Source organism: Marmota marmota, unplaced genomic scaffold, assembly GCF_001458135.2.
Source record: "Marmota marmota marmota unplaced genomic scaffold, marMar, whole genome shotgun sequence".
Classification (NCBI taxonomy): domain Eukaryota; kingdom Metazoa; phylum Chordata; class Mammalia; order Rodentia; family Sciuridae; genus Marmota; species Marmota marmota.
In genome coordinates this window covers 4,035,478-4,062,876 of record NW_026000224.1, presented here as the reverse complement: position 1 = coordinate 4,062,876, position 27,399 = coordinate 4,035,478, and the positions used below count along the sequence as shown (strand labels likewise).

The following is a 27,399-nucleotide window of genomic DNA, read 5'->3' as shown; positions in this document are numbered from 1 at the left end:
AGCACGGTGGGGAGGGTGGGGGGAAGGAGCCCGCCGCATCTCAATGAGCCCTGCCTGCAGCCCGCTCCTGGCCAGGCCCCTGGAAGACGCCGACTGCAGTTTGCGGGTTTCCCTTGCAGCCCTCCGCCCGCTCTGCGGACGGGAGACCCCTCCTGCCGGGGGACTGCGCCGGTGACATTAAGGAGGGCTATTTTAAAATTCCACCACGGCTTAGATTCCTACCAACCAAGCTCTCTTCGCCCCCCTCACATCTATTCAAAGGAATGAAAAACGGCGCACTGACCTTTATGGCTACTCAACCCACTTAGGCACGTTATGATGAGGGTTTCAAGTTCCTGCGCTTCCTCTCAGCCCTGAGTAAGAGTTCGCCCTATTCCCTGCGGTTCTCAGCACCCCCTCCGTGTTTTCAACTAAATAGCAGTTACTCTTCTCTAATGAGGGACCCAGCGGATGTCAATGGGCCCTTCAGCCTTTTCTCCTGAGCTCATGGTTCCTATTATTAGAATAATCCTCCCCACGCCCTGCTGTCACAGGAGGAAGCCCCCCTGCTTAGCTGCGGACGCCCAGGGCGCTGTGTTAGGAACTTGGCATTCCAGGGCTCCCTTCTGGGTATGATTTTGCAGGTTTCCATGCCGTTGCATGGACATGTGTGATCATATCATCAGAAAGCACAGAAAGAAAATAGTCAAAGTGTTTTGCTTTCAGCGTTTAAGGCAACCGTGGGCTCAGCGGGAGGAGAGAAAGCTCCTAAATGTTACAGATAGTGGATTGCTGGACCTACGGCCTTCCCAGGCAGCAGGGTGTGTGTGCGTCCTTTGGTGTTCTCCTGTCCAGGCCCTGACGTGGCTCCTGGGGCACTTTTCCATGGAAGGCTGGAGGGCTCTGGAAGTGTGTTTGGGGGATTGTCACATGGACTCTGCACATTTCCCCAGACAGTGCGAGTTTGACGGGATCTCCTCATGTTCCAGCAGACGTCACACAGCAGCAATGGCAGGTAGAAGCTTTCTGTCTCTGTACGCATGCTTTCTGGGTCTTTCCCTGAACTGGATCCAAGAGGCACACAAGTTGTAAGTGCCTCCATCTGGGATCCTATTTCAGTTGTTCCTAAATACCAAGAGCATCAATCGCTCCTTAATAATAGCTTGCTGCAGATCTGGAATTGCTTAGGCAGCTGTTTGCCTCTGAGCCTCCTTGCTCCTAGAGCCCTGGTCAAGGAAGTCTGCTGCAGAGTGGGCTTCAGAGCTGCCCTCTGAGCAGCTAGTTACCCAACCCAAACCAGCAGGGCCACGCTGGCCCTTCCCTGGAGTTCAGGGGTTCTCTCAAAAGTGGCCTCCATTTTGTCTTTTCTCTTGAAATTATTGTGGTTATGTTGGATCATAGCGTTGGAACTCAGAATATATTTGTAAAAATATTTAACCATGAATAACTTAAAAAAAAAAAATCCACAACTTCCAGGAGCTTACCCACCAACCCTTCTCGGCTAGACAAGACAGTTGAACAGGGCCTCGTGAAGGGAAGCCCGCATCCCTGCAGTCCTGTGCCATCGTGTCTCCTGCCTTCATGACTGTGGTGCCTGCTGAGGGCCCGGCACAGCCTCCGCCCAACCCTTTGCAGCTAACTCTTGATACAGCAGAGGACAGAAGGTGCAGTCCTGTCAGTTCACGTATAATAGACACATCAGTGCTCCAAAGGAAGGGGTACGTTCCATGAGCGTGTTTGACAGAGGGCCATGAGTTGAGGTCTCGGGATGAGATGGCGTGGCAAAGACCCTGCTGCAGGGAATGGCATGTTAGAGAAGGTCACCAAGGACTGTGTCCTGAGAGAGCCGTCAGTGGAAGTGGGGTCATTTTTTTCCAGCAAGAAGTCACAGTGGGTCTCTTCTACTGTGCATAGAGGAGTCGGGTCCTTGCACCCAGTAGAGAGAGCACAACTAGTGGGTACGTCCTCAGAGCTGTCTACAAAGTGTAATCTGCCATGGCCTGCCTCCACTGCTAAGGTCTCGTCCCTCCTGTGAAACAGGTCAGACTCGGGCTCCACTTCTAGGCCCTCAAGTCTGGCTGGTTCCTCTCCACGTGAAGGCCTGTGCGTGGGAGAGGTGAGATATCTGCCCCAGAGCGGCCATCAGAGTCAGTGGCAGTGTTGGCCTAGCACGTAGGAGGCCCTGGGATGCCATGTGGGGCAGGCTTGGGTCACTCCTGCCTACCCCTCGAACTAGTCGGGGTTCCCTAAGAAACAGCCAGTAGAGTGTGTGTGTGTGTGTGTGTGGATTCACTGAGTAGCCGGTTGAAGGAACTGACTCGTGGAACTGTGGAGGTGTAGGCCAGCAGGCAGGAGACCCAGGTGCTGTGGTTTGAATGTGACGTGTTTCCACCTGGACTCAGGTTCCACCTCAGTCCCCAGTGAAGCAGTGCTGGGTGGTGTGGCCTGAAGCCACTCAGGATGACTGCCTCACCTCGCAGTCCTGTTGCTGGAAGACTGCCCTTGTCTCTGCCTTTCCTGCGTGTGCCACTCACCCTTCACGTCCCACCATGGGTTGGAGCAGCTTGACACCCCTCAGATGCACAGAAGGTGTCAGTACCGTGTCCTTGGACTCCCAGCCTCCTGAACTGAGCCAGGGGGACCCCTTTCCTTTATAACTTACCCCACCTTGGGTGCTGGGTCACAGCATCAGAAAGCTAACAATCCGGGAAGAGCAGAGGACGCAGAGGTCTCTCCTTCTTGTCCGAGGCCTTCAGTTGACTGGAGGAGGCCCACACTCAGGGAGGCCACCTGTTTTACTCAGAGTCCACTGATTTAAATGTCTGGAAGGAACAAGAACAAGAAAAAAAGCTCTCCACAGTGATTTGTGGACCGCGTTTGACCTGGGTACGGTGGCCTGCCTGAAACTGACCACATCACCCTTCTGTTCTGGGGAGAGAAACAGGTGGGGCACCTGGCCCTCCCGGACCTGGACACAGCTGGTGTGGTGGGTAGCCAGGTGAGGGGCTTGCCTGATCTTTGGGAGACCCTCTTTGCTCTGACCTGACCTGTGGGGGCCCTCCCTCTCCCAGGAGATGCCTGGTGTTGGCAGCCAAGTGGTTTCTTGGCTGCGTCCTGCCCGGCACCTTGTGAGCCTCGTGTCCTGTTTGGTCTGGCAGCGTGACAGCACCAGGGTTTCTGTGGACCTGCTGGGGTCCGTGAGCTGGACACAGCGGCACCCAAGCTGGCTGGCTGTCTTTGCTGGGACATGCTCCAAGTCCACTGTGAGAAAGTCCTGGAAGCCCTGTGCACTGGAGGAGAGCAGAGTCCAGTGTCCTTTTTCTGACCATTCCTGAGGGACTGCTTCAGGTGTTTATGGCATCGTCGCAAAGGACCTCACTGCCCTGTTGGATTTAGGTTTTGCCTGCAGGCTGCTCCTTGACCAAGGTGGAGAGGCTGGGAAGAGAATTTTATTTTCAAACCCAGCAAGGCCTGGTTCCCTCTAACTCTAAGGAGCTCATGTGGCTTCCTGGGCAACCCAAAGCAAAACCCAACAGTATAGACAGCAAAGACAGAGACCCAGGATCAAAGCCGACAGCTGGAGAGTCAGCTGACCACAAGGAGGGTAGCAAGACGGGAAGAAAGGAACCATGCAAATAGTGAGAAAACTGAGAAATGGTAGAACTGAGTCCTTACCTGTGAACGCACTGAGATCAGATGGGTTCAGTTCTCCAATTGAAAGACCTGGAGAGATGGTGACTCACACCTGTAGACTCAGGAGTCTGAGGCAGGAGGATTGCAAGTTAGAGGCCAGCCTGGGTAAATTAGAGTTTATCTTCAAAAGGGCTGGGGATGTGGCTCAGTGGTAAAACAACCCTGGGTTCAATTCCCTGTGGGGGTGTGGAATAGCTATATATGCTGCCTCGGGGAGACACAGTGAGCCTTTGAAACAGGCTGAGGTGAAGGGACAGGAGGGGTCTCCGTGCAGTGGAAGCCACAGAGGGGGTGGCTGTAATATCAGAGCAGACTAGAGAGAGGCTGCAAAGCCTGCACGCAGCTCTGGGTGGTGCGGGGAGCAAAGGGTCAGCTCCTTAGCAGTGCAGCTTCCCTGCGGGTGCCTGGGCAGGCCCCCCTGGGTGGGCTGGGCATGGGGGCCCTGCGCAGGCAGGCTGCGGTGCTAAGGCAGCAGGGACCGGAGGCCATGCCTTGCTGGGGTTCTTTCCTGTGCCCCATTCAAAGCAGAGCCGCGCTGGGACCTGTATTCTTGAGGCTTGGCCTGTTCCTTCCTGCCATCTTGCCACCCCTCTGCTGTGGTTTGACAAAGTGTGGTGCTCTCGTCCTCTGGGCAGGCCTCGTACTCTCAGGACATTCACAGGTCTGTGGAAGTCCCTTTGTAGGAGAGTCTCCTAGCTAGGGCCAGTCCGGGACCCCCAGGGAGAAGGTGCAGAGCATCAGGAATGCTCTTCTGGTGGGGGTGGTCCTAAGGCTGGAGCCACTTCCAACCCTGCCCCCAGCATGGGCCCTCGGGAGCTGGTCAGGACTGGAGACCCAGCTGTGCAGAGTCAGAGCCCCTCTCCTGGTCTTGGTGTCTCACAGCTGTCCCAGGCACAGGGATGAAGTTTCAGCCCTGGAGGGACCTCAGGACGGAGACGCGGCCCCGTGACATCTCTCCAGGCAGTTCACACCTGAGGCTGCGGCTGCACCCTTGCTGTTTGGCATTGATGTCTTAAATGACATTTTGCCAAAGTTGGACCCTTGTTTTGCAAAAGAGCGTCTGAGCCTGAACTATTCTCTCACCCTGTGTACATTGAAGCTATTGACTCCAAACTTTCATTTTAAGGGGGAAACGTGAAATCAAAATCGCTGTTGGCAACTTTCACCTATAAACCATATTTATCCAGATGTCACAGATGTTAAAAAGAGTTTGCAAAAACAGGAAATGGTGGCCCAGCTTGCTCCGATTCAGTCTCGGGCATGGCTGGAGACAAATGTGCTTCCACCCTGGAGCCCGCCCAGCAGGAATACGGGGCAGGAAACTTCTAGTTCACAGGTCTTGATTCTGGTTCAGAAGTAGTGGCAGAAGTATCCACAGTGACAGATCACCCTCAGTCATCAGCCTCCTCCCTCCTCCCCGGGGAGGGCAGACCACCAGGCCTGGGCCAGGCGCCTCCCGTTTCTCCTCTGCCAGGCCCCAGGCCCCAGGCCCCAGCATCCAGACGGCAAGTGCAGCTCTAGCTTCACCCACATGGAATCAGTCTTCCAGCCCCTGAAAATCAGAACTCGCAGCTGCTGAGGTTCTAAGAGGAGGGACGTGCAAGATCACACCCACCGTTGGGTTGGGTTGGGTTCAACTAGAACGTCACGGGTCCTGATCAGGGGTAGGATGCCCTCTCCCACCTCTTTGATCTGTTTGGTTAGGATTTGAGAGTCCCTCATTCAGTATTCTCACAAACGGGCAGCACAATTGTCAAAAAGAACTAGTGCTTAGTGTTCAGGTGTGGCAGACCCCAGACAGCTGTCAGTTGGCTGTCATTTGTCATGAGAGCTGACTCTTACTCTTAGAAACCCCAGGATGCAGGAAGCACCCTTCCCACCCCCTTCCTCTTCGTATCCTACCCCAGACTCCTGCCTCTCCTTCCTTCCTGGTTTTCACTTCCTTAAAAGACACTGGTATTTTCTGTGTTTAGAATGCATGTAAATGGCATTATATGGTAACTTTCTGCAAATAAACCTTCAGAAATTAAGATTCATGTTTTTGAGATGGACTTGGATGGACACAGGGAGATCCAGTTTTACCATTTTCACAGTCAGTTTAGCGGTGATGTGTACTCAGTAGTCAAGCAGTCCTCTGTGTTTGTACAAAAGGACTCGGAGGAATCTTGGTAAAACCTGGCTGAGCCCTCGGATCCCAGCCCCACTGTCCTAGATTCATGTCTCCAAACCATGGCTGACTTCCCATGTTTAGATGACAGAGTCCTGCTCCCCACGACTCCAGCCAGCCCCCAGTCCCCCCAGCCAGACTCAGCGTGGACCCAGGCTTCTTTCCACACTGTCTGCCTTGCTCTTCTCTCAGTTTTCCGTGTGTTTCACATCCCAGAGGAGACTCACTGACCCTGAGCAGGAGCCAGGGACACAAGCCCTTGCTTGTGTCCTGCCAAGGCCCTCACATGGTTTGAAATCCATTAGAATTCGGCTGAGCTCCATGGGGCTGGGACTCCTCGCCATTGCACAGGCACCCAGCCCTGTCTGCAAACTGCAGGTGCTCCCCACCTCTCTGCAGTGAGTACTGGTCATTTTCCAGGGTTGAGGAGTGGGTGGGTATCTGAGTAGACGATTGGACTAGCTCCAGGATCCTGAGCCTGATGGCAGGGGATTTGCAGCACGCTGAAGTCAAGCTGACCTAGACATTGCTCGGAACTGGATCTCAGAAACCTGATAGGTTTACAATGGTACACCTTTCTCCAGGGTCTCGGTGATTCTGGGGGTGATCTTAATACTCATACTGCACGTCCAGCTGAATAGATAATTCTGTAATCTGGGCCTCCAGGAAGAGCAAGTGCTTCCAGTTTCACAGTACTCTTGGTTTGCGTCCTGATCTCACTTGCAGAAACCCAGAGCACGATTTGCATTCACCTGATGTGGAGACTCTTGAATGAACATGTAGATTTATTCCCGTCCGTCTTTCTTTCAGTACTTCAGTCTGACTCAAGGGATTCAGCCATGCCATAGCAGAAGCAGGTTGGCAGAGTTGTTCTCTTAAGTCTTGCTGTAGGTGGAGTCTGGGTGCCCACTCCCCTGCCTGTAAGGGTGGGTCCTGTGGGTGGGTCCCGCCGCCCACTGTAAAGGTTGTCTTTCCAGGTGGGAAGCCCAGCACTCAATCTCAGAACTCTCCAGCTCAAAACATCCCTGATGGATGGAAGTGGCAGATGGCCAAGTCTTTCCAGCAACTTCCATGACTGGGTGTCCAACTAGACGGGAGTAAATTTAACATCTCTAGGATGCTTCAAATTCCTGCAAATAGCTATGCCCTAGACCACCATCCCCCGGTGAACCCAGGTCAGAGCTCCCGTCCCCAAGGCTGAGACCACGCTTCTTAACTTCTGGCCTGCAGGAGGGAGCCCTGCTAGCTCACCTGGGCCAGCAGTCTCAGATGTCTCTGAAACCACCCGCTGCACATGCCAGAGGAGGAACAAGGGGCCAGTATAAGCTCTGTTCCTGTTCCCTTGCTAATCGTGCTTGGGTCTTTTAGGGACAGGTACTTAATAGTGATCCTTGAGCATTTTCTCATCTGTTGAATCAGCAGTGACTCTTCCTCCTGTGCTGTGTGTATGGTTGTGGGGCTGGGTGGGCCACTGCTGTGAGTGCCGGCAGAGTCCAGTGTGGGCTCTCACCCTGCCAGAGGGAGCCTTTGTGATTTGGGGATTTGTGGTTCTTGGTGGGGACGCTTCTTTGTGCTTATGAAGGTTCACGGGGCAGAAGCCACCCTGTATGGGGCTCCTTATCAACACCCCATTCAATCCTAAACACTGGGCAAGGGAGGGATTTAATTTTTTTTTTTTTGGTAGTTGTAGATGGACAGAATGCCTTTGTTTATTTTTATGTGGTGCTAAGGATGGAGCCTTACCTCACACATGCTCAGCAAGCATCCTGCCACTGTGGCAAGTGCCAGGCCCCAGCCTGAGGAGGGTTTTGAGCTCAGAATCACTCAGGTTTCCAGGGATGGGGATCCTCTCACGCTCACTGCAGCCAGCAATGGAGCCACCAGCTCAGACCCAGAAGCGGCGTGGAGCTGCCTTTGGGCAGGACCCATTCTGGCTCCTCTCTCAGATGCTGTGCTCTGTTGAGTTTCTTCTCTTCTGCTGGTGACGGGCTTTCCTGGGAGTCTGGCCCCAGGCCCATGCCCTCCCCACTGGCTCTGGCCCGGAGTGCATGTCCACCACTGTGTCTGTGCACAGGCTACTGGGACTGGCTGGGCCCCTGGGGATATTTACTAGGATGGGGCTTTTCCCTAAGGGAGCAGAACTGGGAGCTTCCGTTTCCGCATTGGAGTCAGGTAACCACTGGTCGTGGTAATTGCCTCAGGTCTCAGCTGTAGGCTGAGGGACCTTGGAACCTGACTACGCGATGCCCAGGGGACACTAGACACACAGAGACTTCTGGAGCTCTGTGGCTGTTGGCTTACTCAGTCCTCATCACACTCGAGGAGGCCAGATGTTCCAGAGGAGGGACACTCACGGCGGGTGCTTGAGTTGAGGAGCGTCTCACTTTAATGCCTTTGTTCTCAGAGATGCTGTGAGCAGCGTGTTTTCCCAGACACCTGAGTTCTTGGTCTGTTCTCCACACCAGGTGAGCCCTCGGCTTGCACTGAAGGAGGACCTGGGGAAGTCCCCACCTCAGCACCTGCAGGGGAAGTGACACCTGCCCTAGAGAGAACAGCGACTGCCCAGTTGAAAAGGAGTGTCAGCTGACCTGTCGCCAGTGCCTTCCACAGGTGCACACAGGACAGGTGAGATGAAGGTAGGGCTCACCCGGGGAGGGACACACTTTGTCAGCCAAAGGTGGGAGCCATGACGGTTCTCAGGCTGGCGATGGCATGTGCCTCAGGAGCAGGACCTAGGACTCTCACAGGTTCGTGCTAGAGAACAGAAGCAAGAGAAAGCCCCTGTCCCAGTCCTCCTTCCTATCGCCAGGTTTTCAATCCGTCATGCATTTTAACTCCCCCATCTTTTATTGGTGCAGTGTGGTTGTAGGCACGATGGGATCTGTTGTTACGTGTCCATACGTGCCCACAACATAGCAGTCTCGTTGGCCAGCATCCCTCATTTTAAAGACAGTCTGTGCCCTAAAACATACATTTATGAACATGACAGCAGTGTGTATTTGCTTTAGAAGACACCAAAACTCAGCGTAGTGACGTAGATGATGGCGCCTGCCTTGACCCTGCATCCAGAGACTCCCACCTTGGAACGACTTTTGGTGAGATGTATGTCAGAAGCCGTCTCTACGCATTCGGTGCCTAAGAACCCTCTTCATGCCTCTCTGGCTGCCGTCTGAGCTGGGTTTTCTCTCCCTGCTCTTCACTCTCCCCTCCCCTCCTCGATGCCTCTCAGAGCCCACTCGGCTAGGGATGAGCCTTACTGCAGCCCTCCTGGTGTGATCTCCCTCTCTCATGTGAAGGACGACCCCGCCAGCACTGGTAGGCTGCAGTGACTAATGCAGGCAGTGAGGAGCGTGGGCTCAGAGAACCACATTCTCCTGGCTGCGGGAGAGTCACCAGGCAGAAGGCTCTCACTGCAAACACCAACACCCCATGCACAGCCTGCCACCATGTGGTCCCCACCCTGAGCGCCTGCAGCAGGTGAGACTGGCAAGTGAGAGGAGCAGGTGCCCCGTACCTCACCTTCCAGCCTGAGCAGGGGGGCTTTAAGAGCACCGTCTACACTGAAGCTTTTCTTCAGGGAATTCTCAGTAATGTACTCCTCCCAGTGAAGTCCCACCAGACTTGACCCCGTCACCCCAGAAACCCTACGGAGACACGCTGGAGGCATGCCACAGGGCTCAGGCACTGCTGCAGCAGGCATCACCTGAGTCATTCCCCTCTGCATGGGGGCTGGCAAGCCGCTGCTGGGTAGCGTGTTGGGAGGGTTAGGACGTGACTCTGTGCGACTCAGGAGACCTGTGCCAGGCAGGGGGAGCATCAGTTACTTGTTAGTGCCCATGCACGGTCAGGAATATCACTGTCCATGCAGTCTTAAAGTGTCCTTCATAAAAACAACTTACAGGATGTCAGTCCACTCTGGTGGAAGAGACCCAACCCCTGCCACCTGATGTAAGGGACTTACTGCTGACCTGTGGTGGTGCCGTTTCTGTGCTGCACAGAGAAACCTGCCCAGGGTGGGGCTGGGTTTTCTTTCCTGGGTGGATCCTCACGGCTGGGCTATTGGATGTCCCCCAGACCCTCAGGGCAGTGGGTCAGGTCTCAGGTCCTCAGAGTCAGCAGGCTGCCTTACTTTTAGAGCAAGTGGTGTGCACTCCTCAGTGAAAACAGGCTCCGTGGGGAGTGCTCCCCGGCAGCTCTGGAATGTGCAGCCAGTGCACGTTTCAAGGTCCTCCCAAACTGTGCTGTGGCCTGAGCAGGTGGGAACTGGGCGGGAATGAGGACTCACTTGGGTCTCCCTCAGCACTGTGGGCAGGCCCCCTCCCACCGTGGTCATGTGTGCCAGAGACTCTGCCCCCATTTAATTTGGCCTAAGGAGGCCATGACCTTGAAGAACAATAATTGCATGAACAGCTGCAGGCAGATGAGCACATTCTGTACTGAGATCCCGAGTCCCTGGTGAGCCTCTGAGACTAGGTTTTCTTCACTTCTTGTATTTTCTTTCTTAATTAACCTTTCAATTTGCTGGCTCTTAACTAGGTAAATTCTGGTGTTGGGGAAGGCATGTGGTGGGCGTGACAAGGTGGTATTCCCCAGGAGCCTGGGGTGGCAGAGGCGGGCACAGTGTGGAAGATGTCAGCAGCCCATGCCACAGAAGTTCACATGAGCTTCCTATGTCCCTTAACAACCAAAGAATTAATTCCCTGTGACTGAAAGGAAGCTTCTTCATAGCAACTGGCATAATGAAATTTTATATTTAATTTTGAATAAGCTAACATCCACATTAAATGTGCACATAGGGAAGTAATTTTGTATTTTTAATTCCTATGAATAGTGAGGAAACTTCAAAATATTTTTGTTCAGGCATGTATAAGGTCCAGAAAAAAGTCATGTTCTCCAGGGGAGAATGCTATGTAAATCATATCTAGTTGACACTTGTACGACCTCCTACTTTCAATGCAGAAGGATACTTTGGCTCCTCATCCCCATCCCTGGAAGCCCTCTCAGCCAGAGCCCGTGTGAGTCTGGCCCCAGGGCTGTGACACACTCCAGGAGTGGTGCTGGGGGACTTTCCTGCAGTTCCACCCTCCACAGGAGCAGCTGGGGTATCTGTCCTGTGCACAGAAGCCTCCCGGAGGGACTGATTCAGAGCCAGCCTGTGTGTGTGTGTGTGTGTGTGTTGGGGGGGGTCCCAGCCTCTAGTCCAGAGAGATTTGATGCTAAGGGTCTTAGCAGGGTTGCTGCTGAGGTCTCAGAGAACTTTTTTTTTTTTTTTTAAACATCTCTATTGTGCAGGCTTGAAATCTTACATTGCCCCTTAAGTTAAATAAGAAACATGGTGAATTTCAAGGATGAAGCACAGCATAGAACTGCAGGACTAGCCTGCTTCCTGTGCGTGGCCAAGCAGGAAGAGCAGTGTGCAGGTCAGAAAGCTCAGGCCACCTTCCCTGGGAGAAGCCTGTGGAGCTCATCACCTCCTCCCAGGGCTGGTCAGTGAGCTGACTCTGCCCATCTACCTCAAGGGAAAATCCCAGCATTGGGTCACCCCCCCAGAAAGAAGGAGGACTTTTTGTCTTAACAGCCTCTGCCTTCTTCGTTCCTTCGTGTGGGGCAGGATGCTGCTGGCTCTTTGCAAGGCTCTGGGAGATCATGTCAGTCAGGTGCCCCCCCAATGCTGGGGAAGCGGTTTCAGTAGTGCAGCTCTGGCCCTGGTACGGGGGCAGCAGAGGCCAGCATCTCAGCCCTCAGGACAATCAGCACAGGCCTCAAGGTGTCTACAGTGGTGTGTCCAGCACCAGCTTCATGGAGGGTGGAGGCAGGCCCCATCGGCTGGGTGGCTGTGCCATGCCTGTGGGGGCCACGGTGGGGCTGCCCACCCTTGCCTGGGCCAGCTCACACTGCCAGCCCTGCTGCAGGACAGGGGAGGTCCAGTGGAGTGACACAGTTCAGGAGGCCATTTAGTGACACTGGGTTGGAGGACATGCAAGCAGCTGTGGCGAGCCCAGCAGTCCTGTCTTCCAGACACCTGAGCTCTGCCTTTCTGGGTGAGTGGAAGTAAGAGCCACTTCCATTCCAAGAAAAAAATGACATTCATTTTCCAAAGTCTGTGGTCCTCTGTATTTGCAGAAGCAGTGTTTAAAAAGCCAGTGAGCACAGCCAGCTCAGATTCTGTGTCAGACACTGATGTTCGCATACACTTCTGAGCGAGACAGGCAATTGTGTCCTCATTTTGACCTGTGTCACCTTGGATGACTCAGCTGGAGTCCCCCTGGAGCCGTTGGGGGCCGCACATGCTCCTGATCTTCACGGTCTGCAGCTTGACCTCATGCTTATTGCTGTGGCCAGCGATCTCTTCCACCCCCTGGACAGAGCATTGCTGGATGGTGGGTGGGAGGCTGTGCTGGGCTGAGTCATGGCCCAACCCACACAGCAGCCTGTCCCTCAGCATCCCCTGTGACCACACACCAGGACAGGGCTTCAGGTTACTCCTGGACTTCCCCAGCACTGCATTTCCCAGGAATTCCACAACAGTGTGTGCAGCGTGTCAGAAAGTGATTGGGAAAGCTATCTGGCAGAGGGAGGGGGACGGCATGAATTCCCAGCGGAAAGACCTTCCATTTCTGAGAATAAGGAAAAGGCCTTTCCAGGGACAACTAGCAGGAGGAGCGGGCCTGCAGGTGTGCACCCTTCCCCCAGGGTTTATGGGGACTGGCAGTGGCCTTCTGTGTGATAAGCAAAACATCAGGACCTGCTGAGGGAAGGTGACTGCCAGTTGCTCTCCCATTTGAGAGGTCAGTAAGCATTCTGCATAATGAAAGATGCAGCTCGCTGTGTATGCTTTCCTTGTGCACACCCTTGGGGAAGCTACCATCCCACTTCCCTCTGCCCTAGGTCAAGCCGCCTCCGGGCAGGTGGGAGACTCCCCAAGGCTCTTCCAGTTTGGGAGAGACACTGTGTGACACTATCCTACACTCCTCTGCAGGGCACATAGGCCCTCCCATGCTGGTCTTTGCTTCCGTTAGCTGTCTGTGCCATTGCTCCTCTGAGGGTTTTCAGAGATGAGATTCCAAGAATGACCAGTTCAGGCTGGGGCTGGGGCTCAGTGGTAGAGCACTTGCCTGGCATGTGTGAGGCACAGGGTTGGATCCTCAACATGAAATAAATAAATAAAGGTATTGTGTCCATCTACAACTAAAAAAAAAATGAGAAAACAAAGAGAGTGATGAGTTCAAGCAGGTGTAGGCACTGGACTCCCTGGGGTCCTCACTGAGGCGGACCTCAGAGAGGTTCCCTAACACTTTCAACAAGTATTTGTTGTAACTGAGTCTGAATAGGTGACTGAAAAGGAATGAGAGAGGCTGTCGACACTGATAAAATGACAGCCCAGCCATGCTCTCTCAGTGAAAGACTCCGTGACTCTGCATACATTCAGCAGGATGAAAAGGTGGGATGGTTCACACTGGGCTGCTTTTGACCTATGGAACCAACCGCTTCATTCAGCTCCACCCATTAGACCTAAGACCAGGTCTGGTAATGTCGTCCTTGAGCTGGTTCCCCAACACGATGCCTCTTCTTCATTCCTAGATAATATTCTGCACATCCCATTCACCAAGTTCCAGCAGTGAGAAGTCACATGCCCAGAGCACCACTACCAAAGCTGTAATCGGAAACCTGGGGAGGGACTGCAGTAGAGCCCACCCAGTGACAGAACAGGCTCACTGCACGATGCAAATTCAAATCTCCTTTTTCTCCTGTCAACAGGAACAGAGTGTGAATGATCTGGAAGCACCCGATGACAGACAAGGGAAGCTGAAAGCAAGGTCTCCGATGTGCACAGTGACCTTTCCTGACACCCACCTGGCAGGTGCGGATGTGGACTTGACAGAGCCGTGAGGCCAGGACATAGACCGCACCCTCCAGTTGACCTTTGGGTGTAACTACAAATGGGAGTCAAAAAGAAGGATCCGGTCTGTACCTACAGTGGAACTAAAAACAAGGTCCTTAAAGTCCGGGGCCCTTCTGTCTGAGGCAGCAGCGTTGTGATACAGTGCTCCTGTGGGGACACTGGGGGTCAGACACACGTGACAGACCAGTCCCACAGGCAAAGCCACATCAGCCAGCGCTGCAGCCTCAGGTCTGTCCGGTGCGTGGACTAAAGCATCACAGTCCCGGCCACGCTGCTGGCCGGTTCCTCTCCACCTGAGCATATCCCCAGCCAGCGCTGAACCCCCAGCGTTCAAAAGTTCAGTGAGTGCTGGGCACGCCCTCCTCGCAGGGGAGGAGAGGGAAGGGCCAGAAGGGAGCGGTGTGCACAGGGGGAAAACTGTGGACATAGTGAAATCTGATCGCGTGCCAGAAAAGCGTGTGAAGCTAGTGACCCCTAAACAACGCCTGGCCACGACCAGGCATGTGCGGCCACTGAGCGTTCGGGCAGCGGCAAGGCACAGACCGCCATGGAGAATTCTGTGGCCCCCTGCGTCCTTTACCCAGGGGACCGCAGCGTCAGCGGGACGGAGCCTGGGGCTCCGGGAGAGGGCAGCCTGCAGCCGCCGGCCGCGGGGGAGGGCGCTGCGTCCCCCACGCAGACACCCTGCAGTCTCCGCGCGTCCCTGTGCTTCAGCTCCGGGGACGACTCTCCGCCGCAGTCTCGCGCTGCCGCCGCGGAGGGCGCGGCGGCTTCCTCGCCCTCGCACCGCAGCGGCCAGCGCGTGGTGGAGACGCAGTGNTGCAGCCCTTCCGCTGCGCCGCCCTGGACGGCACAATCTACTGCGTGAGCCGAGCGGGCACCTGGCGCTTCGTGCCCTCACAGGATGGTGAGCCCGGCGGCGACGCGGGCGCCGGCGGCAGCTTCGAGCCAGAGCCACTGGGAGCCCCCCTGGACATCCGGGGCACACTCTTCCCATTTGTGCTCAACCTGCCTGAGAAGCCGGACCGGGGGGAGCAGGGCGCGGCCTAGGGTAGGCCGGGATCACTGGGCATCTCCCTTGGGCAGCTGTGGGACCAAAGGGGTGGCCCCGTGGGCTGCAGTTCCCAGTGGGTAGGGGGCAGAGGAGAGGAGGAAGAGAGCGGTGGGGTGGGTTGCTGCCCACTGCACCATGTATACGCTTTGAGGATAGAAGCTTTGGGGCCCTGAGGCGTTTTTCCGGTGCCATTCTCAGCGCTTCTCAGTTCTGGATTCTTTTTTGCTTTATTTTGCTTAGTGGGTGGATGGCATAAGATGTAAGACGTGCGCAAATGGCTTTAAGATGAGATGCAGGATACCTAGGGGAAGAGAGGCGGGTCAACAGATGGGTCGTCAGGTGCAGCTGCCGCCCTGGGGTGCAGGAGGGTGAATATAAGGTACCGCCCTCTCCGGGAGCTGAGCCCTGAGCACAGAGGAGGCAATTAGAGGCGCTGGGCAGGGTTCCCTCCTGGCCAGGCCACAGAGGGAGTCCTAAAGTAGGCCGCACCAGCTCTTAGTGCAGCTGAAGAGAGGTCACCCTTCTCTTTTGTTTTGGGCCTGAGGTTTAAAGCCATAGCTGATAAGTAAAGCTTTCTGTGATTTAGTTAAAAAGCTCGTGTCACCATGTGCTGCAGTTGTGGTGGGCTTAGCTGTAGAGTGACTTAACCTTTAATTACCAATGGGATTTCTAGGCCCTGGGGCACTGGAAGTGTTTCCTCTGCCAATCATGGACACATCACTGGGGTCCCCACAAGCCAGAGCAGTGAGGCCATCGAGTGGAGGGGCCTGGAGTCCTTGGTGGCATGGTGACGATTCACTGTGACTTGACTTTTTGATCTTTGGTGATGAAATGTCACCCGGCAGCACATGGAATCAGGAAAGTTCACTGAGAAGGTACTTGTCTGTTTTGAAAGGACCCTGTGACAGCCAGTCTGCTCATTCCTGCCACCTTCTAGAAGGAGCCAAGAGGGACACTTCCTAAAAAAGAGGGTTAGAATCATTTTTGACAGTTCTAAAAATGAATGATACAGGCACATTTTAAACCCATTACCTAATGTTTTAAATGTGTATCATGTAATTCTGATGAGGGATATTAATTTTTACCAACATCATTCTAAGAAAACAAGGCAGAGTGACATATCATAAGGAATGTAACAAGGGAAAATATCATGTATGTTTAATGTAGTTCAGCAAGTGATGTTTATCTCATTGTGAATTCCAGAATACCTGAATAGAATGGAAGTGAGACTCACTACTTTGAGAAAGTACAAAGATATAAAAAAAAATCAGTTGATTTCCCCCTCATTTGTTAGGTCAGTTGACTTTTCAGAAATGCTGGCCAGGACTTCCTGTCCATTAGTAGTTCAAGGGTAGAATTCACGCTCATGAACAGGCAAACTGGTTTGGATTGCAAATCCAATTCATCTTACTGTAATAGGACAAGTGCATAACTTTCTGGAACATACCTAGATGAAACCATGCAGACCTTGACATGACTTCCTTGTTAACCAGTGGTGGGATAGTGGGATGTAGGAGGTGCTTTTTAGAGTCTTTGGTTGTGAAAGTCTTGGTTAAGTGTGTTTAGAAATGGTCAGCATGAATCTCATGCATGAGGGGAGTGGGATTCACAGTGGCAGTTGGAGTGTGTTCTGGTGGTGTGCATGCTTGCTTCTGAGTGTGCATGAACCAAGATGATGTCTTGGAAACTTGGCCAATTATTTTGGGAAAGAAAGAGAGACTTACTATAGCCTGATTTTATTGGCCTTTTATAGGAGTATACTCGAGAAATACTTAACAGCAAAAAGGAACAGGTAATGTTTTTTGAAAAAATGTACATTTTATATGGTAGTACATACTCTCTAGAATGTTATTACTAATGCTAAAAGTTTTAATATGAAAAGGGTCCAGGCTAATACTTTCATCCCTTAAATATCAAATTCATAAAACACCAGCATTGTGATTCTGCTTGACAAGTCACTCCTGGGACGTCCACTCTTGAATTGGATCTCCAGAGTGACGGCGCTCCAGAGAGAGGGTAGGAGTGCTGGGTGTCGAGTGGCATCCCCCGGTGCCCGGGAAGCGAGCTGTTCATGTTTGGCTTAGTGGCAGAGTGCCTGTGGGAACTGGTGGCAGGTCCCCGAGGTGGAAGCAACGACTGCTTCCTTAGTAGTTAAGGGATCCTGGCCAACCCATGTTGGACCATCACGTGAGAACAAAGGCCGGAGGCCCTGACACCTGGAGAGCACCAGGCTGCTTGCCTTTGTGGGGCCGGGCCCTGCGGTGTGCAGCAAGGGTAGCACCCATCAAAGACCCGAAAGCCACGCCCTTTGACATTGCTGAGACTTGCCCCCGAGGCCTGAGGCCTGAGGAGGTTCCTGTTGCCTTCGTCAGGTGTCTAAGTCTTCGTCCCACACAGTTGAGGAAGGTAGTTGGTGTGAACAATTGCTGATCACTGGGGCGTGGAAAGAGGTTTCTAGGTTTAGGACACCCATGTTCTCCTAAGGTCAGCCTTCGCACACTGGCCTCTCCTGCTGGGAGGACAGTGCTGCTCTCAGGAAGTGTGCACGCGAGGGCTCTGTCCTCTGGGTAGCTGGCAGGCATTGACTCTGGGTTGTCCGTCGAGGGCACGTCTCAGCGCAGCCCTGTCTTCCTTCTGTTTTGTGTTCTGGGGTGGGAACACCCCAACTCTAACTCTTGACAGATCTCTGGATCTGGGTCATGGTGATTTGATTTCTGAGGCTGTGGTGACTCCTGTTTCTTTTCCTCTTAAGAAAACGCTGTGCGGATTGAGTTGCCCTCAGTTAAAACTCTGACCTGTATTGGTCTTGCTGCAAATACTTAGGCAAGAAATGAGCCATCTGCTCCACTTTGGTTACTTCTGGGCCTTCAGTGATTCTGCTGGCAGCTGTGAACTCTCTGGGTCTCTTAGGAAACTTCCTATTGCTGTTGCTGTTGATGTCCGCAGCTCTGGGCTCTTTGCTGAAGTTGGGACAGTCAGCGCACAGTTGCTCGTCACCTCTTGGCAGGGTGCTTGTTTGTGCTCAGTCAATGCCTCCCTGGCTGACGGGGGCTTTCCTTTGCGGTTCAGTGTCACTGTTTTAACCCCCTTCTTCTGCAGTGTCATTATCCGCGAGGAGGCGGTGTCAGGGGCTCCAAGTGGAACAAGAGGTCGGAGCTGTGTCAGGGTTCCTTCCAGCAGCCACGACATTTGTGCTTTCTTCACGGCCACAAAGACCACCGGACTGGGGAGCCACGGGCCCTGCACGGGGGCCAGGGTGGCAGGTGCTCCAGGTGGCTGGTGCATGGATTCGGATTGAGTGAAAGCCCACAGCTGTACTGTGAGTTGAATACCCCGATGCTTGGCAGAGCCTACCTAGTCCCACTAACCAGTACTTACATGCTGCCCTTTACTAATGGCCAGCTAGCTGTGCCCGTGTAAGGCAAGTTCAGAGCAGCTGTTACTGTGTCTGTTAATGTGTTTATCAGCGCTTGAGCATCAATGCTGTAAAACCCTTTATGTGTGTCGATCTATGCAGAGGTGAAATAAATTATGTGGAACGCCAGTGCCCCACAAGTCTGTGTGTGCTTGCTTCTCCCCCGCTCGGCAGCAGGACGCCAGGCTGGGCGTCCCCCAGGGCTGGCATCCCCCATCTGTGAAGCAAGCTGTCCAGCTCAGAATGCCCGAGGCCAAGTTGCCCCTCACAGGTCCTCACGGGGGTCCTGCTCCTTTGACCCCCTTCCTCTCCTTCCAGAGAGGCCCACTGATCTGAGGACCTGTCCGCGGCCTGTTGTGTGGTGGGGTCAGCTGGTTACAGGGGGAAACCAGTTGAGGCTTGGGAGGAAGAAGTTTGTCACCTGCCGAGGTCTCATGGAGGGTCACTTCATCCAGGCAGGGTCAAGGGGAGAAACGCCAGGTGGTCAGGACAGGGGAGAGGACAAAGCCAGGCTGGGCCCTTACCTGTGCTTTTGGGAGAAACAGCCGGGCAGAGCAATCAGCTCAGGATTGGCTACTTTCAGTGGGGTGAGCCATGGATGTCTCTGGTTGCCTGGTCCCTGGCTCGGGGGTTTTAGGCATGGAGCACCTTGGTTGGTGAGTGTCGGGGCAGAGGTAGGGTGTCTGACGGGCATGCCCTGGGCAGGCCTGCGCTGGCTGGAGGAACCGGCTGATGCTGAAGGTGGCCGGATCTCCCCAGTGGCGAGCTCTGCAAGATGCCCAGACCTGGAGGGACCAGGGAGTGTCACAGGGTCCCCTGTCCCCTTCCCCCCAGGAGCACCTCCTCATCCCACTGGAATCCCAGAGGGCCTGGGGCTGGAGCCAAGGTGCCTCCCTGCCCCTGTGCATCCCAGCTCTTCAGAACAGACTGAGAAACAGGCTCAGTGGGGAGCAGAGGAAGAGCAGCACTGGCCTCTGCAGATGGGCTGCGAAGCCCCATCAGGTGGGCCCCAGCGCACTGGGATGCAGAGCCTCAGGTGCCTGAGGTGGGCCCAGCTCACAGGCAGGTCCTCAGGACAGGCTGCATGTGAGGAAGGGGCAGTCCCAATATTTTCCCAGGGAAAAGGAGCAAGGAGAGTGAGTCACAGCAAGGCCAGAACTGTGACAAACTCCCTACATTTTGGCACAGTTCCGCGAGTGGCCCTTCAGAAGACTCGCCCGTCCTTGGGAGCAGCAGCTTTTCCTGTGTGTGACAGGAAGTGACCTCTGTGGCCCAGAGCCCTCTGAGCTCTCAGGTCACCGCACACTTGGACCTTAATTCCAGAGCTGGATGGTAGGTCATGAGGTCATATCTGGGGTCCCTGAAAACGAGGCTCTGGGTTTGCTAGGCCCAGAGCCCTTGGCCCCAGCCTGCGCCACCCACAGATCCCCACAGAAGGGGAGGTGCGGCTCCAGCCCAGCTCAGCGGGACGTGTGGACCCAGGCTGGCCATGCCCAGGAGGAGAGGGCTCCGTGACAAGGCGCAGCACTGCCTGGTGTCTGGAGATGGGTCGATGCTGATGCACACGCTGGGGTTGGCCACACAGTTACTGCACCATGAGGTAAGTGTTCTCCTGGTCCAGTCTTCACCCTGGTCTGAGTGACAACCATCCTGTCACCACCCAGCTCCCCTCCAAGTCGGGGTCCACATCCCCTCCTCAGCCCCCAGCCCTGTCTCCACCTGTCAATCCTCCTGTGAACGGGAAGTGAGCACTTGCAGACCCAGACCTCACTGCTCAGTGGGCACTGGAGGACCCCAGAGCCACTGCTGATTGGTGGCAGTCGGTCCAGACAGTTTCCCTCATGGATCTCTCTTTACTCGGAGGGGACAGGAACGTTGCTGAAGGGCGGAGATGTGCTCAGTACCCCAACTGCTGTCTCTGTCTCTCTCCTGCATTTTCTTCTGCAAAGATATTATTCAATTTGAACTTCCCTGAGCCTCAGTGTTTTCCTTGCCAAGTTTTAGGATTTGCATAATAAATCAGAGTGGTTTTCTTTGCAGCCTTTGAAACTAGATGTAATGACAAAAAACATACAGGCTTTTCAGACTGAGGTGATGAATCATCTAGCAGAAGTCGGGTGAACGAGACCCAGGAGAACAGTTCACATAACTCTAATAGTCTTGCTCAGTGAGAAGAAGGATTTTAAACCTCTTTAGATAAATGAAATAAAAGCTATTTGTGCAAAGAGGTGCATCCTGTGTGTTGTGTTGTGCTGAACAAGGCGCTAATGCGGCCTGTGGGCACTGAGGCTGTGCCAATCGCAATTGTGTGGCAAATACCTTAGAGCTATCACATGGTGACAGTGTCTCCACACACTGCAGTGGCAGAGATCAAGCCATTGACTTGTGGACAGGCTTGGTCTCCAGTTCTCAGGGAGGGTACAGGCTCATGGCCCTTGGAGTGAGAGGGACAATCCTGGCTGCTTATGTCCTAGATACCTGGTTCCTGATGCTGGGTGGCATTGCAGAGGAAACAGCACCCCTTGAAGCAGCTCTGCAAGGCCGGTAGTTTATGAGGCATAGGTCTTGAAATGAAGCAGAAGTGACAGTCCTGCAAACATCCAGTGAGTGCCACTACCTGGCTTCTGCATGGCACTGGAACGCAGCCGGCAGATGAGACTTGCTTTGCTCAGAGGACCTCAAGCGGCCGTGACACGTGCCGACAACTGCTTGCTCAGTGCCAGCAGGTGTCCTGGAGTGCCGACAGGCCACGCCTGCTCCAGCACTGTGTTTGCACGTGGCAAGGCTGGAAGTCCAGAGCAGCCGCACACCACACTCACCTCCTGTTCTCCTTTCTGGGCTGCACACTCATGTTCAAGGCAATGTCTGGCTGACAACTCCTGTGGCTTTGCTGTTACCATTGACCTCTCCAGTCCACAATCTGGTGTCAAGGTCACTGTATCCACCACTGTGAAAGGAACTGTGGCTCCCAGATGGGACACCTCCCTTAGGAAGCTTCTGGTGAGTGTCAGAGCCAGGATAGCACATGGGTGACAGCAACGTGAGGCAGGGAGAAAGTCTTCTGGGTGGCACAGATGCAGCCAGGAGCCTGCCAGGAAACAGAATGGCGAGTCCTGGGATGTGAGAGCGGAGGCCCAGGGCTGGCTGCGCCCTCCCCCTCCCCCGTGTGACATTGACACCATCCTTCTGCACTCAGAGCAGACAGTTGAGAACAGGCATGGTGGCCTAGGGACACTGCAGGCTGACTTGAGAGGAGCCCACCAAGGAGAGGGAGGACAGAGGGAGGGGCCCTGCGGCAGGCGGCCACAGGACCGGTAGTGCCGGGCAAGGCTCTGAAGGGGAACTGCAGAAGGGAGGGGACGGCAGAGGCTCCTCAGCTCGCTGTGAGGCACGAACCAAAGGTTCTTAAAAATACCCTGTCCCCCAGCTGAGCCCAGCCTCCAAAGCAGCACCCCTTAGAGCCGAGTGTTTGTTGGAGCTGGTGGGCTTGTGAGACCCCCCTCCCCCAGGGCCCACAGCCGACGGGGGGCCACGTGGTGCTGGAGACGCCCTGGGTGTGGGCACATGTTTGCTGACTCGTGTCCCCTGCAGCACCAAGAGAGCCTCTCTGCCCTAAAGGCCTCTGTGGCCTTGTTCTCCTCCTCCACAACCCTGCTGACCACTGGACTCTCACTGGGCCCAGTTTCACCTCTTCCAGCATGTCCTGTGTGAGACTCACAGGGCACCTCCTCCCCTGGCAGGCGTGGTCCTCAGGTATCTGTCCCTGGGGAGATCCCCCAGCCGCCTCCAAGCTGCCAACAGTGTGGCAGTGTCTTGATGGTATGAGCTGGAATACTGTTGGGCACGAGCCATGTTTCTGTTGTATTTTTGCTCACACTGCATAGGTAAGACCAGCCATGCCAGTCCCCTCCACGCTCTAAGGTTCCTCTCAAGTCAGGTACAGGACCAGGGCGAGGTTCTGGGATTTCCACTTAGCCACCGTGGAACACCTCCACATGCCTGAGTGGCCGTGCCCTCCCCCACCTGCCAGCATCCAGGAGCCCCCCTCCCTCGCACACAGCACCCCCTCGTTACGTGCCTTATTTTAGTCAGCCTGTCCTTCCCCTGGACAGGAGGTCATTAGCTTCACGTGCCTTTTCCTGCCTCCTCTAAGCCAAGAATCCCTGCATCTGTGGGAAACCACTCACTCTGGGACCTGCCAATTTAACTTCTTTGATCTTTTCATTAAGTGTTTCCTGTTGATTTGTCGAGCTCCTTGTAGACTTTAGAAAGATCACTTTATTCTGGATATTTTTAGATATATTCTCCCACCTACCAGTGGGCACTTTTGGTGGGGACCTTTTACTGAATAGCGATCCTTAACTTGAGTGAATGTCGAATCTATTAACTTCCCCAGATGACTTCTTATTTGGGGATTAATCTTTAGTAGAAGAACAATGAAAATGTTTAATGTTTGTTAACAGAAGTGTGTAATATGTAAGCTGTCTAACTCTTGATTTATTGTCAGGATTTCCTATAAAAGGAAATAGTGTGTTTTCTTTAAGAAACCCTTTTCTAAACATGTTCTCGTAACACACAGAACGGTGGAATCCTACCATACAGCATGTCTCCTTACACTGACATGGACTTAAGAAACCAGAACCAAATAGATGCCAGGAGGAGGAGTCGGGTTTGGACGAGCAGAATCCCCGAGATCTAAGGGAGAGTGGACAAGGCGTGCCTTGTGGATCCGACTGAGAAGCAGCAGGGGTGGACCACGCCGTTCACACAGACACGGTGAGCACCAGGGGCCACAGAAGGTGCAGCAATCATGGTGAGCATGAGCCAAGATGGAGGTCCTACAACCCCCAAGCTGCAAGATGAGCTCAGTTTTCAAGCTGAGAGCCAAGTGTTCTAATTATACCTGGGTGAAGCACAAGCCACCATGGAAACATTTAAAGACTGGATGGCTTCTAGGTGGTGACGGACAGGCAATGGGTGCATCCTCCTGCAGAGCCAGTGTGATTGCCAGGCCCAGGAGCAGCCTGCCTGAGGGCAGGCACCAGCCCTTCCCCGAGGTCCCCTCATTGGGCCCCTGCCTCCTTGCCAAGGGGTCCCAACCATCCTCCCCCCCACCCCGGGTCGAGGGCCTGGTGAGCAGGTGAGTTTCTGAACTTCAGAGCAGCTCATTTGGAGCGAGGCTTGGAGACAAAGGGGTTGAAATTTAAATCTGTCCTTTGACCTACAAATTTGACCTTTGCAGCAGTCTTACACGGTCTGCTTCTGCTTCCATGGTTTAATTTGGAACCTCTAAAGCATGGAAGAGGACTGGCATAGCTGGTCTTGCCTATGCATTATAAGCAAAAATATAACAAAAACATGGCTCGTGCCCACCAGCAGTATTCCACGTCCTATCGTCATTTAGGGGTATTGCTTGTGGCAAATGCGCAGTCATGTTTTCTCTTGGGTTTCAGACCCCTCTGGATTAATATGAGTGCCTTGGTACAGGTCTGCGGAATTAAAAATGCTCTTCCAGTCAGAGGATTTCCTGGGAATCATGAGGTCAAGCATTGGGTCCCACTTCCAGCAGACTTGCTTCCCAACAGCTGGGGCTAGTTAGATGTGTTTACACTTGGAGACTGACTGGCTCTGGGGTTCAAGTGGGAGTGGTCGGGCCGATGCACAAGGACTTTCTGAGGCCTGCTCCCACCTCCACCTCCCTGCAGTATGAAGGAGACCACGAACAGCAGAGCTGCGCCTTCTCGGAAACCCCTCTGTGCAGAGAGCCCTGTCCCAAGCCCAGCAACCTGGGCCGGTCCCAGTGAACCGTGTGACCAGGTTCCCACAGTGGCACCAGGGGTAAGGATTTGGGCACCCAGGGGCAGCTGGCCCAGGACTCCAACTGCATAAAAAGCACCCCAGGTTTTCTGCAGAAATGTGCCTTGGGAATTCCCATCTGTTTCCTCCTGCACTTTTCCTGCCTCCCCAGCCCCCTTCCCTTCTAAGGTCTCATGGTCTTTCCTGCATCCTGCTGGTCACAGATTACCCTCTGTCCAAACACAGAAGCAGAAAAACAGGGCAGAGAAGTGCCCATTGTCCTGCTGGGTGAGGGGAGGGACAGGCTGCAGGATGCAGCTGCAGACAAAGGCTCCTTCTCTCCCTCCCTGCCTGCCAATCGGATTTCCTCCCAAGACAGCGGCCCAGCACTGGCCTGCCTGGCGCGGTGGTCAGTTTGAGTCACGACAAAGCACCGTGGCCTTACTGCTTGTCCCACAGCTCTGGAGGCTGCAAGCCCAGGGACGTGGTGCCTGCAGGTTCTGTGCCTGGCCCGCCTGGCTTTTAGAGGGCACCTCCCGGTGTGACCGCTGGGAGGAAGCGCAGTGTCTTCCTCTGAGGATACCACTCCTACCTACAGGCCCACCTATGACTTTCCTGTGGGCCCTGACACCAAACAGTCCTATGGTGGGGCTGCCACCTGAGAGCGACAGTCTTGGCCCAGACAGGCTCCTGACGGGAGGAGACAAGGGCCACAGCGCCCCAGTCTTTGTAGGCTCCACTTTCTCACTTCCCACTGTGGACCCCCAGCTGAACCACCCGCGGAGCCGCCTCCTGTGTGAAATAACCGTGGTAATCGAGCAGAGGGAAGCCTGGGGTCCACTAGGACTGTAATATTCGGCCTTAATTGGATCGGCCAAGCGCTCAGCTGGTCCTCCGGGTTCTCCAATTAGGGTGCAGGGCCGCAGTGGTCAGGGTGTGAGCCTGAGGACTGGCCAGGTCCTGCTGCTGCCCCTGGGCGGGAGTCCGCGCTTGCCCATGCACTTCAGAGCAGGCACCTCAGTACTTCCAACCGGGAGCTCGGTGGCTCAAAAGGGCCACGTGGTCTTTAGACCTCGTCGCGCTAGGAGCTGAGCGACCTTGGGAGCGCCTCCGGATACAGGTCTGAGGACCCTTTGAGGGAAGCAGCCGCCCGCTGCTGCTTTGCCTTCAGTGCCAGGTGGGACAGTTTTTCGAGGATCGGTGCCCTCCCCGCGGTGGCCGCGTGGCCTCCTGCACACACAGCAGACAGGTGCCCACAGTGCTTCCTTAAATCCGGGCCACCTTGCCAGACCACGTGCGGCTGTTGTCCTTCTGTCAATTTCGGTGCGTGATTCATATACGTACATATGTGTGGGTACTTTTGAAAAGTTCGTGGGATTTTGGTTCTGATATCTGCTCTCCTGTTCTTCCACTTCTCAGGTCTCCTTCTTGGGTTGTACTTTTGTTTTTTTTTTTTCCTTCATATTTTAACTTTCTCTGAAAAATCTCTTTTTTAAAAATTTCTAGTTGCTTGTGGACCTTTACTTTATTCAGTTATTTATATGCAGTGCTGAGACTTGAACCCAGTGCCTCTCACACGTGAGGGGAGCGCTCCACCACCGAGCCACAACCCCAGCCCTCTTAAAACCCTTCTGTCTCCTCCTTCCCTTCTACAGCTTTCCCCCTCTCTTTGGCCTTCTATTTCCTTAGGGCGTTATTTGCTGTTTTCAACCTTTTCTTGTATTCCTATGGCTTAGTCCTTATTTCTAAAATGATTTAATTTTTTCCGAATTCTTCCTTGTGCTGTTAACTTATTCTGACTTTTCTTTTATTTAATGATCTTTTATGAATCACATTTTTCTTAGTGTCTTTCACTTTCTTTTGAAATCTAGTCTACTTTTTAAAGTGTGATATGAACTGTAGGGTGGTCTGTCTTCTATTTTCTTTACATAAGAACTTTGGTGAGACATTCGGATTTCTCTTTTTTTTTTTTTTTTTTTAGATATCCGGTGTTGCTGGTGACAATGGCCCCCCTGTGCTGTAGAATGGTGGGACCTGTTCTCTTCCTGCCATTCTGTACCCATTGTCCACTTCTCCTGTCCTGTCCCCTTCCCAGCTCAACTGAATTTTTTCGACATTGCCATATTGTTGGCGATCATTGTGACTATCTACAGCCGAGTTACCATCACATGATCATTTTTTCAAAATCACAAAGTATTTTCGGTAATCACATTATTTAATTTTTTTTTTCTTTCCTGGCTGCAGAACCAAGCTTTGGAGTTTTGGTTTGGAGCTCCCTCTCGTGGACACAGTGACTATCCACGGGGGCAAGGTTGGCAGGGCTTCTCAAGGTGTGGACAGGGCTCAGGACCAGCAGGGGTGGAAATGAGTGCAGTGACACCCAGGGGTCGGTGGCTGTGTTGAAAATGTGACTTCCCGAGTTCATGCTACTGTCCAGTGAAGGATGGACACTACCATTTCCCAAATGACTGGTGTCCTACATTACAAAATCGCCAATGGGAAAAAAATGCAAAATGCATGAGAGTGTGAAGGATTTTAATGTGACCAAGTATGGGAAGGTCACTGGTGTGCTCGGACTGCAGGCAGCAGCTCCTCCTTCAGACACGCTTGCTCCTATTGTTGGTGAGGTCACAGGTCAATGCACTGTTACCCGGAGAAGCGGGCATCCGTGCAGGATGGATGTTTTCATGTTTCAACCAACAATTGCATGCGAAGCCATGTACCAAGTGTCTCTCCCAGAGCCAAGCACCAGAGAGATGTGTGAACACGCAGGAGTTCCACATTCCCGACCTGCTTCCTGCTGCGGTGGGGTCTTGCTATGTGTTCAGGCCCGCCTCCAACACGTGTCCTCCTGCCTCAGCCTTCTGAGTCTTGGGTTACAGGAATGCACCACCTGCCCGTCTTTCTTTTTGTTTATTTCTGTTTACAAAATATTTATTTTCAATGTATATGATGGCTTCATGCTTATTTTAATTTATTAATACTGAATAAACATCATCTTTTAATTTATTAATACTGAATAATTTCAGGTCCCAGGTGTGATGGTAAGCATTTTGTGTGTAATGGAGTGAAATCAGAATTCCATGTGACTAACCTTTGCAATACCTCAGGCCAGTTTAATGGCTGGCATGCTGTTTCAGTCAGCCTCTTCACCACCTCGTCTAAAGGACCCGACCAGAACCATCGTAAAGGAGGATAGGTTTATCAGGGGCTCAGGATTTCAGAGGTCTCCATTCATAGACAGCAGGCTCCATTCCTCGGGGCTCTGGGTGAGGCAGGACATCATGGTGAAGAGTGTGGCAGAGGGAAGCCGCTCACATGGTGATCAGGAAGCAGAGAGAGACTCCACTGGCCAGATACAAATATATACCCCAAAGCTACCCCCAGTGCCC

At 53.6% G+C, this 27,399-nt stretch overlaps 1 protein-coding gene and 1 long non-coding RNA gene across 11 annotated transcripts in view; one reads left to right on the top strand and one right to left on the bottom strand.

Annotated features, from left to right (window-relative positions):
• The window catches only part of LOC125613249, a 10,657-nt gene extending 10,251 nt beyond the window's left edge, over positions 1–406 (bottom strand). The window contains exon 1 of the long non-coding RNA XR_007343761.1: positions 284–406. This is a non-coding gene — a long non-coding RNA (uncharacterized LOC125613249). The remainder of the gene's footprint in view (positions 1–283) is intronic.
• Positions 407–877: 471 nt separating this feature from the next.
• Positions 878–26,951, top strand: LOC125613248. 10 transcript variants are annotated; one of them, XM_048792843.1, is made up of 8 exons: positions 890–994; positions 1,456–1,697; positions 8,305–8,464; positions 13,598–19,543; positions 19,636–19,811; positions 20,686–21,211; positions 22,719–22,987; positions 26,252–26,951. In XM_048792843.1, exon 4 carries the CDS (start codon positions 18,328–18,330, stop codon positions 19,471–19,473), a length of 1,146 nt encoding a protein of 381 aa, XP_048648800.1. In that variant the 5' UTR covers positions 890–994; positions 1,456–1,697; positions 8,305–8,464; positions 13,598–18,327; the 3' UTR covers positions 19,474–19,543; positions 19,636–19,811; positions 20,686–21,211; positions 22,719–22,987; positions 26,252–26,951. The 10 variants fall into 10 exon arrangements, with proteins under 10 accessions (XP_048648796.1, XP_048648800.1, XP_048648795.1 ...); XM_048792838.1 differs by having other exon boundaries at positions 22,719–24,049; XM_048792846.1 differs by lacking the exon at positions 26,252–26,951 and having other exon boundaries at positions 13,598–19,213; positions 19,400–19,543; positions 22,719–24,199.
• Positions 26,952–27,399: the final 448 nt, after the last annotated feature.